The sequence below is a fragment of the Hakea prostrata genome, chromosome 10 (assembly GCF_041222555.1).
Source record: "Hakea prostrata isolate BN-2017 chromosome 10, UWA_Hpros_2, whole genome shotgun sequence".
Classification (NCBI taxonomy): domain Eukaryota; kingdom Viridiplantae; phylum Streptophyta; class Magnoliopsida; order Proteales; family Proteaceae; genus Hakea; species Hakea prostrata.
Genome location: NC_142609.1, coordinates 36,930,464 through 36,951,800, shown reverse-complemented (window position 1 = coordinate 36,951,800; position 21,337 = coordinate 36,930,464). Strand labels below are relative to the sequence as shown.

General features: G+C 40.1%; 1 protein-coding gene across 1 annotated transcript in view; it reads left to right on the top strand.

Moving 5' to 3' along the window:
• The first annotated feature begins 742 nt into the window (after positions 1-742).
• Positions 743-21,337, top strand: part of LOC149002707 (heat shock protein 70 (Hsp 70) family protein) — a 37,397-nt gene continuing 16,802 nt past the window's right edge. The window contains exons 1-3 of the mRNA XM_089137224.1: positions 743-972; positions 1,336-2,561; positions 20,290-20,502. Of these exons, the coding sequence (XP_088993350.1) occupies positions 1,392-2,561; positions 20,290-20,502 (1,383 nt within the window). The 5' untranslated portion in view covers positions 743-972; positions 1,336-1,391. The remainder of the gene's footprint in view (positions 973-1,335; positions 2,562-20,289; positions 20,503-21,337) is intronic.

Below are 21,337 nucleotides of genomic sequence, written 5' to 3'. Positions count from 1 at the left end.
TTGAAGAGTTGGTTTTTAATTAGAATTACATTTTAAATATCTAAATGATTTTTTTTTAAAAATTTCTTTTAACCCACGTTTATAGAAAAAAAAGAGAATAAATAGGAATAAAAGATGTGAGAGCAAAGAGAGGGGAGAATAAATAGGGATTGAGGAGTTAGTTTTTTTACTATGGATGACATTTATACCCATTATTTTATCTTTAAAATTTATTTTCAATATTGAGAGGGGGTCAAATAGTAATATTATATTTCACATATGAGAAGAGAAAAAAGTGAAAAAATAAAAGAAATTAACATAAAATAAAAATAAATTTAAAAAATCCGAGGGTCATGCCCCCGTCCCTCCCCTGGGTAAAGCCGTGGAGTGCTCCCCGGACGGGTAGCTGATCCGGACTCGTGAAATCCTGGATCTTAGGTGGTATTTTCAATTTGTTATGCCGCCTACACATCGAGACTGCTACCAATGCAGGACGATGACTTGGAGTCTTGGACCAAATCACGCCGTGTGACATGTAAATGTTAAATATTCCTTTGATATGCTAAGAACGTGGTCTACTTTATACTAATTCATGACGAATCAGGAGACGTAAATCAGAATCTGGTGGGCGCATGCGGACTTTGTCTTTGATGACGTGCTTCCAAGTACTAAGCATGATGATCTTAGAAGATTAATGGGCCCCACTTTCCCACTTCAAGCTGACGTGGAAGTAAGAGAAAACGTAAATGGTTTGGCTCAACGGAAATCCGGAATTCAGAACCAAAGACTTGTTTCTTTCTCGAGCAAACCCTGTGAAATCGTTGCCACGGCTTGCTGTTTGGCTTCAAAACGTTCCGCCTTTGCTCTTGTGTTCGTAACCTTCAAAGCGGGGTTCTTATTTAGCGGGCGTTGCTTCTCCCTGCCACCATCCATTCCCTCGAATCTCTCCTTCTCTCTTTAATTCTAGGGTTTTCAGCACCGCTCTGCTCTCAGGTCCGTTATAATTCTCATATCTTTGAACCAATTTTTGTTGGTATCTGTTTCATTGAAGTTAACATTATTATCTTAGCGTGATCGATCATCTTGGTTACTCTTGTTCTTTCTATTTTCTGATTGCTAGTTGGTTATCTAGTGAATTCTCTAGATAATCATTTTATTCGTTTTCGTTTCTCATTCTTGAGCTGTTATAGTCGTTAGGGAAGTTTATTGTGATTGATTTACCCAAATTTTGCTGCTTCGCTGTCGACTCAGTTGTTTTAGGTTGCTCTTATGGAATGTAGTGTGTAGTTATTGAGGTCGAAATAATTTTGTGTTCAATTTATGGGAATGATAATCGACTTTTCGTTGATATTGCAGTGAGATTTTGTTCCGGCTACCTGAATTTGATTGTTTTGGGCTCTGATTGAGTTAAGATGAGTGTGGTGGGATTGGATGTTGGAAACGATAAGTGCGTCATTGCTGCTGCGAAGCAGCGAGGCATTGATGTCTTGCTTAATGAGGAATCCAATCGTGAAACACCGTCTATTGTTTCATTCGGTGAGAAGCAACGGTTCTTGGGCTCTGCTGGAGCTGCTTCTGCAACCATGAATCCAAAATCCACGATCTCTCAGGTCAAGAGGTTGATTGGTTTGAACTTTAGGCAGCCTGATGTTCAGAATGAACTCCGTTTCTTCCCCTTTGAAACTTCAGAAGCTGCTGATGGTGGAATTCTCATCCATTTGCAATACATGGGAAAGACTCAGAAGTTTACTCCTGTTCAAATTTTAGCAATGCTTTTCTCACATTTGAAGCAGATGGCAGAGAAGAATCTGGAAAATCCAGTCTCAGATTGTGTTATTGGCATTCCTTCATACTTCACCGATTTGCAAAGACGTGGATATTTGAATGCTGCAGCAATAGCTGGGTTGAAAACCTTGAGGTTGATGCATGACTGTACTGCCAGCGCACTAGGTTATGGGATTTACAAAACAGATTTCTCCCCCTCAGGTCCTACTTATGTTGTGTTTGTCGACATTGGTCATTGTGACACGCAGGTCTCTGTTGCAGCCTTCGAGACGGGGCATATGAAGATTGTTTCTCATGCTTTTGATAGAAACTTGGGCGGAAGGGATTTTGATGAGGTTTTGTTTAATCATTTTGCGTTGCAGTTCAAAAAAAAGTATAATATTGATGTGCACTCGAATATCAAGGCATCTATAAGGTTGAGAGCAGCATGTGAGAAATTGAAAAAGGTCCTAAGTGCAAATCCGGAAGCACCACTGAATATTGAGTGTTTGATGGATGAGAAAGATGTGAAGAGTTTTATTAAAAGGGAGGAGTTTGAGACGCTGTCATCGGGTCTATTGGAGAGGATTACAGTTCCTTGTAAGAAGGCTTTAGCTGATGCTGGTCTGACTGTGGATAAGATCCATTCAGTTGAGCTTGTGGGGTCAGGGTCTCGGATACCTGCTATCACAAGATCATTGGCTTCTTTTTTCAGAAGGGAGCCTAGACGGTCACTGAATGCAAGTGAATGTGTGGCCCGTGGATGTGCTCTTCAGTGTGCGATGCTCAGCCCAATATACCGAGTCAGAGAGTATGAGGTTGTTGTCTTGACCTTTTAGTTGTTGAATCTTGCCAACTTTTTCCATTTAGTAAAAGCAGTCAGTTTTCAGGAATATATGCTGTTGGGTTAATCATTATGCCTTATGCTTTTATGGTGTGTTGCGTGGTTCAAGTATCTACATAGGTTCTCTATTGAACATCTTGTAGTTTCAAGTAATTATCATGTTTCTGATGTCTCTTCCAAGGTCAATGTCAACTGGATAATTTCTAATTCAAGTAGTTACTATGTGTTTTTTTTTTGTTCTTCTTTATTTTCCCTAAATTTCTAAAACCATTGTAACAACTTCAGATATTTAGAAGGCCAGACCAGCTGGGATGATGAAAGTGAGAAGAGAGGAGAAGAAGTAGAAGATGAAGAGAGAAAGGGGGAGATAGCTCGTGTGCATTGAGACTCTCCCGTATGTACTTTATTTATCATGTAGAATCCAATCTCAGTTTGGGAAAACTTTCCTAAACTGTGTTACGGGAAAACTTTCCTAAACTGTGTTATAGGAAAACCTAAAATATATAGTGCATAAAATCTCCTAGATCTACTAAAATGGAAAATATAGATCTTTAAAAAAAGAAATATCCTAGGGAGATTACTTGTCAGCCAAGTAATGAGAAAAATAGTAAGCAAAATAGAAAGTAACCATCCACCAGTTGGAGCATACTATCTATCTTCAACACTCCCCCCTCAACCTGGAGCATATGTCTCCCATGCCAGCTTGCAACATTCATTATTGAATGCAAGCCCAAACAGTGACTTGGTAAAGATGTAATGTAGTATTATATTTGATTGATCAAAACAATAGCCAAATAGGACATTTCACAGGGAATCAAGTTTAGATTTGATAAACTTAAGATGAAATAGAATTTAGATGTGAAAGAGGGCTGGAATTAGAGTGGTATTATAAGGATAATAGTAGTATAACAATATGAGCAAAATAGATCTTCAAAACAAGAGCAGAAATATGATGAAGAAATTGAAGGGACAATATGAGAGAATTGAGAATAACAGTATAACACCCGGGCTTCACACCGTAAGGTGGAGCAATTGGATCTAATACCAACCTACCTTGATCAAACACAAGGAGTCTCCATAGAGAAGGAATGTTAACAAAACAATTTGATTTCAATTGATGAGTTCTCTTCACCTCTTACATAAGTCTCTTTATATAACATTCTAAAGAGACATAAACATTAATGGTAACATCCAACCACTAGCTAACATCGCCTACCTATTAATAACTCAACTACTACGTAACTCTTGACAAGGAAAGCTCCTTTGACGATGAGTTCTTTTATTTTCAAAGCACAACCCCTTTTATTGACTTTTTAGGAACTAGACTTGGGCTTAGGTCTAGAGCATAGAGATCAAAATATGTGGGCTAATTTTAACCCACTAAAACAGTCCTTGCCCATGAAAGCCGTGGGCTGATTCAGGTGATAGCGTTAGGCCTTTGATGGGCCTAACCTAATGGGCTTTTTCTTTCTTAAATATGTCTTTAATTCTACATCAAGATGTCTCCTCATTGCTCAATAGTAGAAAGAATGGAGTAATAATCTTCTTTTCCAAAACAACATCTTGAACAAATTGGCAATCCACTTTGATGTGCTTAGTGTGTTCGTGGAAGATAGGATTATTGGCAATATAGATTGTAGCTTGATTAACTCCAAAAGTGGACAACATAGGAGGTGATTTAAATGGACATATTGGAAAAGATCAAAGAGGATATGAGAGTGTACATGGAGGATATGGTTTTGGAGAAAGGAATGAGGAGGGGATTTCAATTTTGGATTTTGCTACTGCTTTTGATCTATCTATTATAAATACTTACTTCAAAAAGAGAGATGAACATTTAATTACCTTCAAAAGTTGACAACATAGAAGCCAAATAGATTTCTTCCTAACTAGAAGGACTGATAGATTGCTATGCAAGGATTGCAAGGTGATACGGGGGGAAAGCTTAACTGCACAACATAGACTTGTGGTCTTGGATATGTGTTTAGTCTCAAGAACACATAAAAGGTCTAAGGTAAACTATCCCAGGATAAGATGGTGGAATTTGAAAGGAGAGTACTCTAAATCCTTCGTTAATGAAGTAGTCAAACAAGGAAAATGGGATTTTAAAGGGGATACCAATGCAATGTGGAATGAGCTGGCTATGTGTATTAAGAAGGTGGCTAAAGATGTTCTAGGTGAATCAAAAGGAAAGCTCCATTCCTATAGAGAGATGTGGTGGTGGGATAGTGAGGTTCAAGCTGCCAGTAGGAATAAAAAAGCTAGTTTTAAGACATGACAAAGAACAAAGGATGTTAAGGATCTTCAAAGGTATAGGTTGGATATAAATGAAGCTAAGAAAATTGCAGATAAACCAAGGGAAAAGAAGTATGAAGAGTTATACAATAAGTTGGGCATGAAGGAAGGGGAAAAATCTATTTATAAGATAGCTAAGATGAGGGATAGGAAGAGTAGAGATCTTGACCATGTTAGATGTATTAAAAATGGAGATGGTAAAGTATTAGTTTGTGAGGAGGACATTAAGAAAAGATGGGAAACCTATTTCTCTAGTTTACTAAATGAGCATTCTTCAAGCACTTATGTTTCGGACGATTACACCTTTCACCAAGGCACCAATGTCCGAACTTATATACATAGAATTTCGATGTCCGAAGTAAAAGAAGCTTTAAGGAGGATGAAACTCGGCAAGATACAAGGTCCTGATGAAATCCCAATTGAAGTATGGAAGAGCTTAGGAACCCATGGACTGGTTTGGTTGACTAAGTTGTTTAATAAGATTATGAGCACAGGGAAAATGCTAGATGAATGGAGGAGAAGTGTTGTGGTTCCAATTTACAAAAATAAAGGAGATATTCAAAGTTGTAATAACTATAGGGGCATTAAATTGATGAGCCATACGATGAAGTTATGGGAGAGAATAATTGAAACTCGTTTGAGACAATTAACTACAGTTACGGAGAACCAATTTGGGTTTATGCTAGGAAGATCTACAACGAAGGCTTTTTACTTAATTAGGAGACTTATGGAAAGGTATAGAGAATGTAGGAAAGACCTTCATATGGTATTTATTGACCTAGAAAAAGCTTATGATATAGTCCCTAGAGCGTTAATTTGGCAAGTACTAGAGAAAAGAAGTGTTGCAAGTAAATATGTAGATATAGTTAAGGATATGTATGATGGTTCGATGACTAGTGTTAGAACAGTGGGGGGACAAAGTAATGAATTCCCGATAACAGTTGGGCTACATGAAGGGTCAACTTTAAGCCCAGATCTATTTGCACTGGTAATGGATGAATTAATTAAAGACATTCAAGATGAGGTCCCCTGGTGTATGCTTTTTGCAGATGATATTGTGTTGATTGATGAGACCCAAGAGGGGATTAATACCAAATTAGAATCATGGAGAATAGCTTTGGAATCAAAAGGCTTTAAACTTAGTAGATCAAAGACAGAATATCTAGTTTGTAACTTTAATCATGATCGGGTAGATGATGAGGTGGTGATACTTGACGATAAAGAGATTCCTCAGAGTGATTGTTTTAGGTACCTAGGTTCAATCATAAGTAAAAGAGGTGATTTAGAGGATGAGGTTTCCCAAAGAATTAAAATACGGCGGATGAAGTGGAGAGGTGCGTCCGGGGTCTTATGTGATCGGCGTATTCCATTAAAGCTTAAAGGAAAATTTTATAGGACCGTTGTTCGACCAGCTATGATGTACGGTGCAGAGTGTTGGGCTGTTAAAAAGTATCATATAGATAAATTCAGTGTAGCTGAAATGAGGATGCTAAGATGGATGAGTGGCAAAACTAGGATGGATAAGATAAGAAATGATCATATTAGAGTTGGTCTGGGAGTTGCTCCCATAAGTGATAAGCTTCGAGAAAGTCGTTTGAGGTGGCACGACCACGGAGACCTATAAATGCCCCTGTACGGAGAAGTGATATAATCCATATTGAAGGAACTAGAAGAGCTAGGGGTAGACCTAAGATAACCTTAGGAGAAGTGGTGAGAAAGGATATGTATAGCTTAGGCCTTGTATCTAGCATGGCCTCGAATAGAACTGATTGGAGGCAAGAATCCATGTAGCCGACCACATTTAGTTGGGACAAGGCTTATTGTTGTTGTTGTTGTTGTTGTTGTAGCTTGATTATCACAAAACATTCTCATAGGTTGAGTCACTGGCAGCCTAACTCAAGAAGGAAGGATTGGATCCATACCAACTCAGTAGCGGTTTGAACCATGGCTCTATATTCAACTTTCGCACTCTACCGTGCAACAGTAGTTTGCATTTTTGCTTGCCATGTGACGAGTTGCCACCTATAAACGTACAATAGCGAGTAGTAAATTGTTCATCACCATCAGTCCCTGCCCAATCAGCATAAAAAAACCCAATGATGTCAGTATGGTGATGGGATGATAGACAAGTCCCTTTCTTGTGCTCCTTTGAGATATCTCAAGATACGACATACAACTTCCCAATGTATCTTCTTGAGAGAATGCATAAAGGGACTCACTACACCCAACAAAGGATATGTGAAGTTTAGTAACTGTAAGATATATAAGCTTGCTTACAAGTCATTTGTATTGATGGGGATCTTCAAATTCCTTATTGTTAGTAGAACCAATTTCTGATGTGGATCCATGGGAGTATCTATAGGTTTGGCTGCAAGGAATCCTGTATCAATCAGTCAATTAAGGACATAATTCCTTTGAGGCAAATTGATCCCATTTTTGCTTTGGATCACTTCAGTTCCTAGAAAATACCAAAGTAAACCCAAATCCTTCATTTGGAATTGTTGGTGAAGATAGGTTTTGACTTTGGCTTGACTAGTAGAATCATTGCTAGATGATAATATCATCTACATATACTACCAGAATTATTACTTTAGAATCCTGTCGTTGAATAAAAGACAAAATGATCAGAGTATCATTGTGAAAACCATATTGGAGTAACTATGGAGCCAAAATTTTCAAACCACTCTCCTGGAGATTGTTTGAGCCCATATATTGCTTTGTGAAGCTTGCACATTTCCTTGACATCTCCCCTAAGTAACATGCCCAGAAGGTTGCTTTATGTACAATTCTTCTTGAAGACACCATAGAGAAAAACATTCTTCATGTCCAACTGGTACAAGGGCCGATCAAGATTTGCAGCTAAAGAAAAGAGATAGTGACGCGGATGGCATTAAGTCTGGCAATTGAAAAAAAGGTCTCAGAATAATCAACAGCAAATGTCTAAGGTATAGCCCTTAGCAACTTGTACTTTATTTATCATGTAGAATCCAATCTCAGTTTAGGAAAACTTTCCTAAACTGAGTGATAGCAAAGAAGAAAAATACATAGTGCATAGAGTCTCCTAAATCTACTAGAAAGGAAAATATAGATCTACTAAACAGGAAATATCCTAGGGAGATTACTTGTCAGCCAAGCAATAAGAAAATAGTAAGTAACCATCCACCAGCTGGAGCATAATATCTTCAACAACCATATTGTACCTTAGTGCTTCTCTTGTTAGGTCTAATCCACATGCTTGGTGTGCTCTGCTAGTCTTGACGTTTGAGTGGCATTCATGATTTTTTCCATTTACCTCTTCCTGTGTTTTGACCATCACCATAGGATGTCTGTAGTTCTCTCTGGTAGATTCGTGTCAGATCTTCTTCCCCTCTCCCAGCTTTTGCTGTTAGGCGTGTGAATTGCTTGTCTATGCTTGTTCCCCATTACTGTTGTCTGTTGGTTCTGCTTTTATTGTTTGGCTGCCAAATATGTTATTGGTTCCATTGAATGCAAGTTTTCCCAGGATTACTTGTTTCAATGTCAGTGCTTGTTCCAGAGTTCACTGCACCCAAAAGAGGTGGTTATCCAAGGAAGAAAATCCATTTGATTCCACAGCATGGGATATAGAAACTGGAAAGAGATGCCTAAACATATAAGAAAATAAGTCTGTCTAGCTCTGAATTTTTTGTGGAAAATGCCTTCTCAAATTTGATGTTTCTTCCATCTTTATGGTTCATTTTTGTTCTTAATCGCAATCTCAAATTTTGAGCAAAACACAAGGTCATACTCACGGTTGAATGAAGTTGTACTTCAGTATATATTTAAGAATAACGGGGTTCATTAACTTGTTAGAGTTTAAAAATGGATCTGAAAACTTGATGCTTTCTTAATAGGAATTGGATTTGCTTTGTCCTACAGTTTCGCATATTGTTATCCGAAAAAATGTAAAAATGTTGAAACTTTGTCGAATGGTTTACCATTTTGTGTATATGTTTTTGACATGGTATACACTACACACATACAGTTTGCAGTTAATATGCGATGCATCACCGGGGGATTGGGATGCATTACTATCCTATGCCATGCATTGAAATGAGAAAGACCACTGCACCTGAAAAGGCAAGTGGTTTAGAGCCCAGTCTTCCCAACCAAGGAGATAATGGAAGCGAGTCATTAACACCCATAGGCCTACACCTAAAATTAGCCAATTTACATGTGTTTGTATCCGAAGTTGAGTCACCTTTGAATTTACAGATCCTGGTTTCTTTCCTAGTTTGATAATTCAAACTACGAGACTAGGACTACATTAGACTTCCTTTTTTCTCTGTCTCAAAGCACTGTATTTTCTTGTGACAATGAAGTATTTGGTAACTTTTTATTCTGATCCATGATAGAGAACTTCTTGCTTTTCTCATTGTTAAGTTCTCGGCTGTATGCTAGTTTCAATCTTATCAATTTGGGTCTTCCTTTCAATTGCTAATGACTTCAGTATGGTACATTTTATAAATAATTGAATAAAAAGGGGGTGGGGGGGGGGGGAGACTTTGAAATAGAGACATGCCTCAGGAAATATTGCATTCCTTCAGCATTTATTTTTCAGTAGTTGGGTGGGGGTTATTTCTCTTTATATACTTATAAAATGCAATTACAAAGGGAGAAAAGCAGACATAGAAACCACCACATGCGTGGCCAATGTAAGCTGCCAAGCCCAATATATCCTTCTTTACAAATTTGAAAGTGGAAAAAAATAGAAACATATTTTAACATAAACTTTATCATTTTGATTTCAATAGACAATAAATCAGATAACTACAATAATAGAAACTAAAGAAGTAGCTAACTAGATACCAACTCTCCTGCAGATACCCTTGCTTTGGGCCAATTCTGATCCTAGTTTTTCGGTTTCTTCTGACACAGTATAGGCCTGTAATTTGTTCTCTTCAATAAATTCTTTCTCTACCAAATGAGTACTATGTAGCAACTCATCTAGCTGTTAACTCCAATAGAGATTGACTATATCTTCATTAAGGGGGCCATGCAAAGATCCATTGGGCCCCTCAAAATCTGACAAATATCTTCCACTGGAGTCTGGACAAGCTGTTCCATGGCTGTTTTGGGCAGGACCTGGCTGGACCTGTGAGCCTAAATTAGCACACCAAATAGGCCGAATATGGGCATCTGCATGGCTTGTACTGATGCCCAAATTAAGCCTTGTTTCGGGTTTCCTATAACCAAAACCGTGCGGACCTTAAGGCGCCTGTTCGGATTGACCTCACATTGCATCAGTCTTCTTACTGCTTGCTGCATGCTCTTTCTTCTGAATTTTTGCTACTCTTGCCTTTAGGCTGCCACTTTTGTAATTATTTGTATATCCGTTAGTTCCCCAAAAAACTCAACCATTGTGAACTGGGTTCAAGGATGAGCCGGATCAAGTAAACAACTGGATTAAGGAGGTTGGTTCAGCGCTAGCCTAGGATGAGACTAATTTCGTCCATGCTGGCCGAAACCAAGAAAGGACGAGATAGTTGCAGAAGTTAATGGTGGTTGCTCACTTTCTACATTCAAATTTCTTCTTCTCCAAATTATTGGGAGCTTATTCAGAGTTTGTTTAGGGTGGTTATGGATGAATAGTTATACTCAATCTCTATAAATACTTGGTGTAATGCATTTGCAAGGGACAACTCTCAGCAATGCCAACAACATTACACTTATCTTTATATCTTAGAGTAGATTTCCTTCTTCTTCTTCTTCTTCTTCCTTAGAATTGGCAGTAGAGTACGATGGTGTTCACCATTTGAAAGAACCCCACGAGTTTGGTTGCTTTCTCCCAAAAAGCATCAAAGTCCTCGATATGCCGAGGCAAAGAGAACCCATATAGTTTGATTGTCACATCCCTTGGTTAGTTGCAGACCTTGGCATGCCAGCACTTTCCTCAGCCAAATTTTGTGCGATCAGTATCATATTAGTTTTTCTACACCATGAAGTGGTTTAATCATAAATATTCAATTCTTTCATTGCTTGGTTGAGCTACAACGGTTTACTTGTTGATTATGCCAATACTTTGATATTCTTGGGCTCATGGTAGGAGAACTCCAAGATCTGGTGAGATATCTTGCCTTTCCATTTAGTGAGACGAGACAATGTGCTAGATGAGATCATGAGATGATGTGTTTAGCACAAAGGGTCCCAAGTCCTAACTCTCAATTGTAATTTTGATGATTGGATCTTCATTTGAACTATGAACGTGTGTAATGTATTAGATTTGTTTGAATTTTGAACTTTGAACATTAATATATGAGCATATGATATGTATGGTAGGCTATTTGAAGGTTTCATTTCAGTGTAGTTGTTTCCAACTTTGGGTCCGAAGTTGAACTTAAATATACATTGTTTTTCTCATCTCTGAGGCCACCAATGTGTTTGGAAGGCCTGAAATAGGCTGACAGCAAGTTTCATCCTTAAATGACCCTTAGTACCCCCCCAAGTCGGGGAAAAATTTCCACCAACTTGGTGAGATCTCACCAAGATCTCGAGTCAACTTGCTTTTTTGAGTTGGCAAGGCCTGTGCTCTTTTTTTTTTTTTGGATGAATAAATAATTAAGTTAAACAAAAGAGAAACAAGAACAAACGGTCTTTAAGAGGAAGACCTCAAGGAAGAATTTAGACCCCAGGAGACAACAATAAGCTTGTTCCTTGGGGTGTCATCAGTCGGGGGGGGGGAGCTGCAAGCCAAAAGGAAACATCAAAATAGATAGAGTTCTAGATCAAGTCTTTTGAACAGGATTTGGAAGTCCATCTACGAAGGTTACGCTCCCACCAAAGATGGTGTATAGTGGCATAGAACACTAGCTTACCAACGAGATCACAGATGGAAGAACTGGAAAAGTTTCTCAGAATCCAAGATCAAACACTAGCGAAGCCAAAAGAATGCCTTGGATGGGGCTAAATGGAAGAAAGGGCTTTTTCCAAGATAGATTTGGAAAAAAGGGCAAGAAAAGAAAAGGTGATCAATGTCTTCCGAACCATTCCAACAAAGAATGCATTTTGGGCTAACAGGGATATGATGGCAATGAGGAAGGATTGGGTGGGAAGGGCAAGGTTAAGAGCCCTCCAAAGGGTAAGGGAATGGCGGGGGATATGCCTTTTGAACCAAACTAGGGGGGCCCAAGGGGGTTTGGGGTTGTGGTCATGGAGAAGGTTCCAAGCTAAAGAGGTAGAGAAGGTTTTGGTAGGCAAAGGAAGCTAAATGGTAGTGTCACAGGGAGGGCTGGAGGGGAGGGGGAGAGAGTCCCAAAACTTGTGTGAGAATGGGGAGGGGAGCAGGGGTCTAAGAACCATCAGAAATAAAGGCGGACAAGGGGGTGGATTTGGGAATGCGGTGTCATAAACAAAGCAAGGGCCAAAAAGCAAAAAGAGAATACCCATCGGATGCCACGAGTCAAGCCAAAAGAATGTGGAGGAGCCATTGGAGACAGAGATTGAGATAGCGGAGAGAGTGCGGTGATGCAATAAGAGAAATTTTCCTTTAGACCCATGAAGGGTTGGAGGGCATGGGGACTGTCCAGATGGAATCTAATCAGAGAAGGTGAGAGTAGAACTAGTTGACCCAGATGGAGTCTTGCTTTGAAGCGATTTTCCAAGTAAGCTTAAGAAGGCAGGCCATGCTAACGTCAGAGATCCGGCGAATGCCAAGGCCACCTTTAGAGGTAGGACAACAGATGGTCGACCAACCAACAGGGTGGATGAAGCGTGAGGCTTCACGCCCTTTCCAGAGGAAAGCTAAGAAAAGGGACTCCATAACATGGACAGTGGATTTCACAATAGAAAAGATACCATACCAGTAGAGATAGGAGGATTTAAGGACTGAGCGGATGAGCACCACTCGATTGGAAAATGAGAGGAGCTTGCCTTTCCAAAGTTGAAGCTTCTTATGGATATGATCAAGCATGAGGAGACAATGATGGCGAGTGAACCTACCAGTAATGAGAGGAAGGCCAAGGTAGGTGATGGGAAATGAGCCGGGTTTAAACCCCGAGAGCTGCAGAAGGGAGACTCGCAGATGATCAAAGACACCCTAAAGAAAGAGAGTAGATTTGTCGAGGTTAACTCGGAGCCCCGAGGGAGATTCTGTTAGGTACCTGAATGAGGCTACTTAACAAGGTGGAATAACTCAAGAAGAAAAAAGGGACTTTGAATAAAAGTTGAATAAGAAACAATACATACTACCAATAGTAGGTGATTCCTACGGCTACCCAAGAGCAATTGCTCTCACATAAACTTTCCCAATGCTCAAAACATGTCTCTTCTACTCTTCCTTCCCCCTATTTATAGCAACCATGTTCCTACAATATTAATTAACATAATCATCCCAATTCGAATAGGACTCTTCAAAAGTAACATGAATTCGAATAGGTCTTCGGAAATAACCTGAATGTAATATGACTCTAACCTGAATGTAATATGACTCTTCAATCTAATCCTAAAAAGTAACCTGAATACAATAGGACTCTTCAAATCTGCCAATCGTTTCCTTCCCTAGAACTTAGGGATTTGCTTTCCCTGTCGAGTGTAGACTCGTGATACTAGGGACCTATCAATACTCCCCTCCAACAGTTTCACCTTGTCCTCAAGGTGAAAATCTGAAAATCTCTTCTGTTGGGGTTTAATGGAGTGGGCTTGACCCAAGGGGGTTTCTTTGGGGGTCTAGTGGCCTAGTCTTTGTGTTGGGTTTGTTTGGGCCTTAAGTTTGAGACAAAACATAACTTATTGAGGCCCAAATAACACAATCTTTGCCTCATAGGGATTGGACCAAACCCATGAACCGATTTGAGGTGAACCGAACCAACCCCAAAAACCCTAATACTCCATCATCTTCTTCCTTTCCTGCGACGATTTGCTGCAACCCTAGCTGCCGCCTGAGGTGTTCTGCCGGCAACGATTGAGCTCTTCTTCTTCAATTCAGCGGCAAGAGTCCTCGCAGCCCCGACGTTAATCCGGTAGGCATCGACACCCAAAACTCTCATTCGAATCGACTTGGATTTTTCATCGTGTACTTTCGAATCGACTTCGGCTACGTTTGTCTCAACCACCATACTGTGGTTGTCCAAAGCTGAGATGGATTTCTTATCGCTCTCATCTCTGAACTCCATTCTTAAGGCCTCCGTGAAGTTCGCCCAATCCAGTTTGGCCAGTGTCTCCAGTAGACCCAATCTAACGCATCATCTTCCAGATGTTCGAGTGCTACTGCAAGCCAGTGTTCTTGCTGAATCTGATGTTGCCAGCAAAAGAGCTTGACTTCAATCAACCATTCCTCCGCTCGTTCTTCACCTAGAAAGATCGACAATGTCATCTCACTTCCCTGAGACCGTGAATGCTTTGATACCAATTTGTTAGGTACCTGAATGAGGCTACTTAACAAGGTGGAATAACTCAAGAAGAAAAAAGGGACTTTGAATAAGAAACAATACATACTACCAGCAGTAGGTGATTCCTATGGCTACCCAAGAGCAATTGCTCTCACATAAACTTTCCCAATGCTCAAAACATGTCTCTTCTACTCTTCCTTCCCCCTATTTATAGCAACTACGTTCCTACAGTATTAATTAACAGAATCATCCCAATTCGAATAGGACTCTTCAAAAGTAACCTGAATTCGAATAGGACTCTTCAGAGGTAACCTGAATGTAATATGACTCTAACCTGAATGTAATATGACTCTTCAATCTAATCCTAAAAAGTAACCTGAATACGATAGGACTCTTCAAATCTGCCAATTGTTTCCTTCCCTAGAACTTAGGGATTTGCTTTCCCTGTCGAGTGTAGACTCGTGATACTAGGGACCTATCAGATTCAAAAAGGGAAAGGGCCTAGAGGATGTTAGAGATGGACAAATGATCAGCTTTTGAGAAGATCATAAGGTCATCAGCAAAAGCGAGATGGGTGAGATTAGGGATTTGCATTTAGGAATGGGAGAGATGAGGAGCTAATCAGTATTGGTTTGGAGAATACGAGAGAGAGCCTCCAAAGCCAACGAGAAGAGGTAGGGGGAGAGAGGGCAACCTTGGCAAATGCCAACATGAGAAGAGAAGAATCCCACCGGAGACCATTAGTGATAATGGAGAAGTGGGGAGTGGAGATACAAGTCTCGATCCAGTGGATGAAGAGAGAAGGGAAGCCCATGGAGGAGAGAACATTACTGATAAAGTCCCAGCAAATAGAGTCAAAGGCTTTATGGAGATCAACCTTGAGAAGGGTAGCCGGAGAATGAGAAGATCTATCAAATCCACGGACAATTTCGCACAAAGGAGGATATTGTTTGCATTACTACGGTCAGAGATAAAGGTGGATTGATTCGAGCTCACAAGAGAAGGCATAACCTTTTGACCCTATTCGTTAAGACTTTAGAGATAAAGTTGTAGAGGAGATTACAAAGGGAGATGGGGCGGAAATCGGAGAGGGAAGAGGCACCTTGCTTCTTGGGAATGAGACAAATGAAGGTTTGATTGGTGAAGTAAAGTTGGGAAGTGTTAACGAAGAAACTACGGACAAGGTTGTGCTTAATGAAGTCTCAAGTGGCAAGGAAGAAACCCATGCTAAAACCATCCAGACCAGGGCCTGTGCTCTTGATTTCTTACAAGATGCATATTTGACTTTAATCTGAATTTCAATATCCAAGAATCACATCCTACAGAGCACATAGTTCAAAACACTGAGGAAATACCTTGTATCTCCCAAGTGATCACTCCTGTAGCTCTGTAAACTTTCCCTTGTTTGAGATGTTGATTTTTTGAATAATCCAAGATCTCACATCCTACTCCACCTAAAGGAAGAAAGTGAACCCCTTGTTTCTTCAATTGGCTAATCACCCATGGAAACATTCTTTAGGCCAATTCAGCATAAATTCAAAAAATTGATTCAACTGAATCTAATTCAGATAATCTAAAACACATTAAACGAACCTGTTGTTTGATATCACATGGAGGAAGACAGCTGTGGCACTCATAGCTCGAGGTTTCCTTTTTTTGAAACCTTGAGATGAGATCTCATGCGAGTCGAGATGATACCATAAAACTTCACAGTCTGGATCGAGATCTCGGTTTAACCCATGGTTTATAAGTACATTGTCTCGGTTGAGTCGTCAAGATATCTCAACTTGATCTTAACCTGTCTTGACACACCTTCTGACTGCTGGATTTGGTGTTTTGGCCAGGTTTTTCATCAAAAAGTTGGTCGGATCTCTACCTAGGCTGCTGCATCAATAAGCTGTTTAGTTCGTCTACAACAAGGATCTACTGAATCTTCAGTAGATCCTTGTTTAAGGGATTTTACTGGTTGCAGTTGATTGTCTTCACTGTGATGTAGCCCAGGGTTTGGGTTAGCCTTCCAGGATCCTCTTTAATTAGAACCAGCTCAATAATGGGTTATCAATAAGGGTTAGGTCTTCCTATGGGGTGGTTTGGATATACTATGGGATGGCTTGAGTGGAAAGGGTAATAGATTATGTATCTTTGGCCCTATGGAATGATTTAGGGTTGACAGGAAAAGGGAGGGAGTATCCAAGGGTTAACAAAATTGGTATGGGTAGGGATTTGAGATGTTAGGAAGATCAAGGAAGGACAGGTGAAGGAATTAAGATGTTCGTATGGAAGGGGAAGTATCTTGGATAAGGTTGGGAAGGCAAAGGGAGGGAGGGGCTGAGAGCTGCGATTGGGAAGGAAGGGGTAGTGGAGCATTGCAGAAATAATTCCAAGGTTCTTTCAAGAATCCTGATTTTCTTCTTCTTCGTTTCTTTCTTTTTTCTTTTCAGTTTTGCTGCAAGATTCAGGAAATAAAAGGAAACAAAAAAATTAAAGAAACAGAAAAGGGGGAGAGTGCGGCTGCCGCAAGAAGAGAGGAGGGGTGGTTCTCTTGCTGCCGCAAAGGGAAACGGGGGCTAGGGAGGGGCTGCGAAGGTGAGGGAAGGCTGGGATGGGGCTGGGATAGGGCTGTGAAGGAGGGGAGGGACTGGGGTAGGGTTGCGAGGGTGGGGAGGGTGGGGGAGGGAGGAGGGGTTCTTGATGGATCCTAGAGCAGGGAACAGGTTGGGGAGGTGCTGTCCTTGGAGGGAATGAGGATTTTGGAGGGAATAGTGTGGTGGCTATGTATAGCCTTGCATTAGAAACTTGGACTTGGACTGAGACTCAACAACCTAATAAGACTTAACCACAAAAAAAGAATACTTAGATTACTAATAAAACTCTAATTACTTGCCAACTAATTAGGACCACAGAAAATAAAATAAACATTATTCAGAAGGAATCTTGTAATTAGATTCCAACTAGGGTTTCCACAAGAATTGGACTCTCAAATAACTAGACTTTGACTCAATTAATCAAGGAAAAGAAAATAGATTTAGAATCCTAAAAATACAAGGAATTTAATTAGAACAAGGACACCCCAAGGAGGGACGTGGAAAATGACCCAAATGTCCCTCAGGGCATTCGGTCAGCCCTTGCTGCTGCATGCTCAAGGTGGCTATTTGGGCTCAATTTGTGAGCTTCCATGGGCCTTCTTTTGGTGGTTTTTTTTTTTTTGGGGGGGGGGGGGGGCATGGTTACATCACACTGAAGTTTCCTCGTTGTCCTTTTTCCTTCTTTTTGTTAGAAGCTTCTCTCCTTTGTCTAATATAACTCAACAAGGGACACAAGACAACAAAATCTGATATCTTGTAGCTGGTGCTAGAATAGTAGGAGTTGGAGGAGCTGCTTAGTTATTGATTTTACTCTTACTCTTTTGGCGTAACTTATAAGTACATTGAAGTTGTATTGGCATAACTTATAGGACTTTTGTTCGACGAGCTATGATATACGGTGCAGAGTGTTGGGCTGTTCAAAAGAATCATATAGATAAATTCAGTGCAGCAGAAATGAGGATGCTAAGATGGATGAGTGACAAAACTAGGAAGGATAAGATAAGGAATGATCATATTAGAGTTGGTTTGGGAGTTGCTCCCATAAGTGATCAGCTTTGAGAAAGTTGTTTTAGGTGGCATGGCCACATTCAACGAGACTTATAAATGCCCCTTTACGGAGAAGAGATATAATCCAGATTGAAGGGACTTGAAGAGCTAGGGGTAGACCTAAGATAGCCTTAAGAGATGTGGTGAGAAAAGATATGCATAGTTTAGGCTTCGTATCTAGCATGGCTCAAACATAATTGATTGGAAGGCAAGAATCCATGTACCCAACCTCATTTAGTTGGGACAAGGCTTATTGTTGTTGAACAATTGAACATATTTGATGTCTTATTTGATTTAAACTTTTATGTTTTAATCTATATCAAGCAATGGTTATGTATTTCCTGTTTTTTAAGTCTGCCTGTTCACTCCAGCATATACGGTTTCAAAGTTAGAGTATATTTAGAACTCATATATCCATTTGTTTTCTCACAAAGCTAAGGCCACCACTATGTTTTGAAGGCCTAAAATTGGCTGAATATCAAATTCCAACCCAAATTGAACCCTAATACCCATTGAGCCAGGATTTTTTACTAGATCTCAGCTGAGTTCTTGTGGGATATTGGTTTTTTGAGGGACCGAGATCCCTATTGAGATTGAGATCTCAAACGATGGTGGCGCCCATGGCCCACGTACGCTTGTTTATGTTTGACCGCTACTCCCTAATTGACATTCCATTCTCTAGATTGAGTTTCCTCTAGTGCCATTGATTTCTTTTAGACCTGCACTCATAGGCTTCCATGATACCCATACCACATTCATGTGGTGGAAGGCAAAAGCAAATCAGATGAGATCATTGGGCCCATCCTCCATACCCTTAACCCTAAATTCCTGTGCATTTCTCTGAAGCTTTTCTGGTGAAATTGTTGGATTGCCATTTGATAAAATCCTCCCTGGATTCCTATTAATCTCTTACTGCTAACAGATATATGAGAAAGTATTACCTGAAAGCTATGAACTCAGAACAGCATAACATCAGAATAACTCAGATAAAGCATAACAGCAACTATGATATGGATATAGCTGAATCAAAACAGATTGATTATACTACTGATAAACACTTCTGAAAATAAGATGAAACTAAATAAAACTCAGATAAGCTAGAACAGCTGATGGCTAGCTAACCCCCCAGAGGTTTCCCTCTCCTCAAGCACTTGCTTGTCTCTTTTCTCCTCCCCCCTTTTCCAGCTCCTCCCCCTCCTTTTCATACTTCCCTCACCAATGTAACAAACTCTAACCGACTCCCACTCTCCTATCCAATCTCCTTCTTCCAGCTCGATTGTCTGCTCTGCAGCTCTTGGCCACAGCAGACTCGTGGTTGCTGTCCAATAGGGAATTGCCTCCTGTCCCAACCCGTGCCTCAGATACGAGTGGTGCTATGTTCTCTCTTGTCCCTGCTGTAAGTGATTCTGATTTCCCCTGTTTAACCTTGCATCTGTATACCTGAATAATAAGGGGCTTATCACCATTCCACTCATTCTAAGTAGAGACTGCATTCTCATCACTCACAAATTAAAGACTAGAAATGCAGATGAAACAGAGAAAGGGCCTTTTTAGTGGAAATAATCCTTGGGTTGGATTCTCTACGTGTTGAGACTTTAGTCCAATGATTTTTTCTATGGGTAAATGATGAGTTCCTCCCCTCTTAGTCAAATTAATGACAAGTATCTCCCTTCTTACGCTCATATTACCTACCCTAAAGTGAACTAGAAACTTAGTTTTATAATTAGGGTACGTGCATGAATGCTAGAAATAGAAACTATCTACAAGATTTTAGGTCTCACCAGATCTTGTGGTATCTATCATACAAAAGCAAAATAAGTGACATTACAGTATTTATGTGAACAGTGTTTTGGCCTCTTTTTGGTGCTTCTAGAAGATCAGCTTGGCTAATTTGACCTGGTCCTGTTTATCCAATTGAAGTTGGTTCTGTTCTCCTTTCTCACCACTTCTCTCAAGGTAGTCTTAGGTCTGGCCCTAGCTCTTCAAATTCCTTCAATTTGGATTATATCACTTCTGCATACAGGGGCAGTTACAAGCTTCCACTGAATGTGGCCATATAACTGACCCCATTTAGTTGGGAGAAGGCTTCTTGTTGTTGTTGAAGTTGGTTCTGTTCTGCCCATGTTCCAGGTTACCAAACTAGCAGCCTTTCTCTTTCTCTGATGATTTTGGTTTCCAAGTCTTCCTTTCTTTTTGTTTATCTACTTTCTCATCACAGAGAATGATGGTTGAATTTCTTATATTTGTGGTTGATTTTAGTAACTTGTGTGGTGGAAGACCTACCTGTTATTAGATTGCAGATTTAACTGATTGCGAGTTGTACATGCTAGTTTTTTTTCCCCTGGATATCTTTTATACATGCAAGTGCCCATTGATGTAGGACATATGGTGTATTGGTGCTTATAGATGTGTCACAAATTTCTGTTGGCAGGTGCAAGATTTGTTTCCTTTTTCGATTGGATTCTCCTCTGATGAAGGTCCCATTCACACAATATCAAATGGCATATTATTTCCTAAAGGGCAATCCATTCCAAGTATTAAAATGCTTTCATTTCATCGAACTCATACGTTCCACCTTGAAGCCTTTTATGCTGATCAAAATGAGTTGCCTCCTGGTGTTTCTCCAAGAATTAGCTCTTTCACGGTATGCACACTCAATTGCCTGCCTTTGCTTCTTATTCTTGTGCTTGTAGAGTAATGATATTATTTGATGTAATGCATTAAGTTTTGAATGCTCATTATCCAAACTTGGAAAAAGGTTTTCTTGCCTGTGACTGGTTGACCTCATCAATTTCACCAGAAAGTATCATGGTGTGTTTCCATAGTTATATGTACTCATGTGGTTTATTTATATAAATACTTCCAGATACTTGTTTCTGATCAGCTTAGGTGTCAATGCTTGTCTCCTTTCTGGCTAAAATTTCCTTATGCTACTGCCAAGGTTATCAAGGCAGCAAGGTGACCGAGGCATTTAGGGCACTGCTTAAGCGCCACACTGAGCTGTTGTGAATTAGTCATGTCCACCGGTCATGAAGCCATGAAGGACGGGTGGGGATGCCCAACTGCCGGTCTATATGATAGTACCTAGTCATATCCCTTGCCCATGAAGCCCTGAAGGGTGAGTTATAAAAGGTCTTAGATGATAAAGGACTACATGAGTGGGTTCCCCATTATAATCTTTCAACTCCAGCTTGACTTTGTCTTTGTCATCATTAAGCCTATCACAAACTCAGCAGTGTGATTGTGTCATCTTTGTTTTCTCTTTGAATCCCTTGAGGTGGTGATTAGGTGAAGGCCTGTCCATGGTGTGTTGTTGTCGACTCTTCTTCAGTTCATGCACTTTGCTATTGGTGGTGTCAAAACTGTCTGTTAAACAATGCATACCTGAAGAATATCATTCGTACACAACGGAGTGTGGGAGTGCTGGTTAAAACTAGCTTTGTCAACCATGGCTCTAATGCCAAACATCGTAGAGCTAG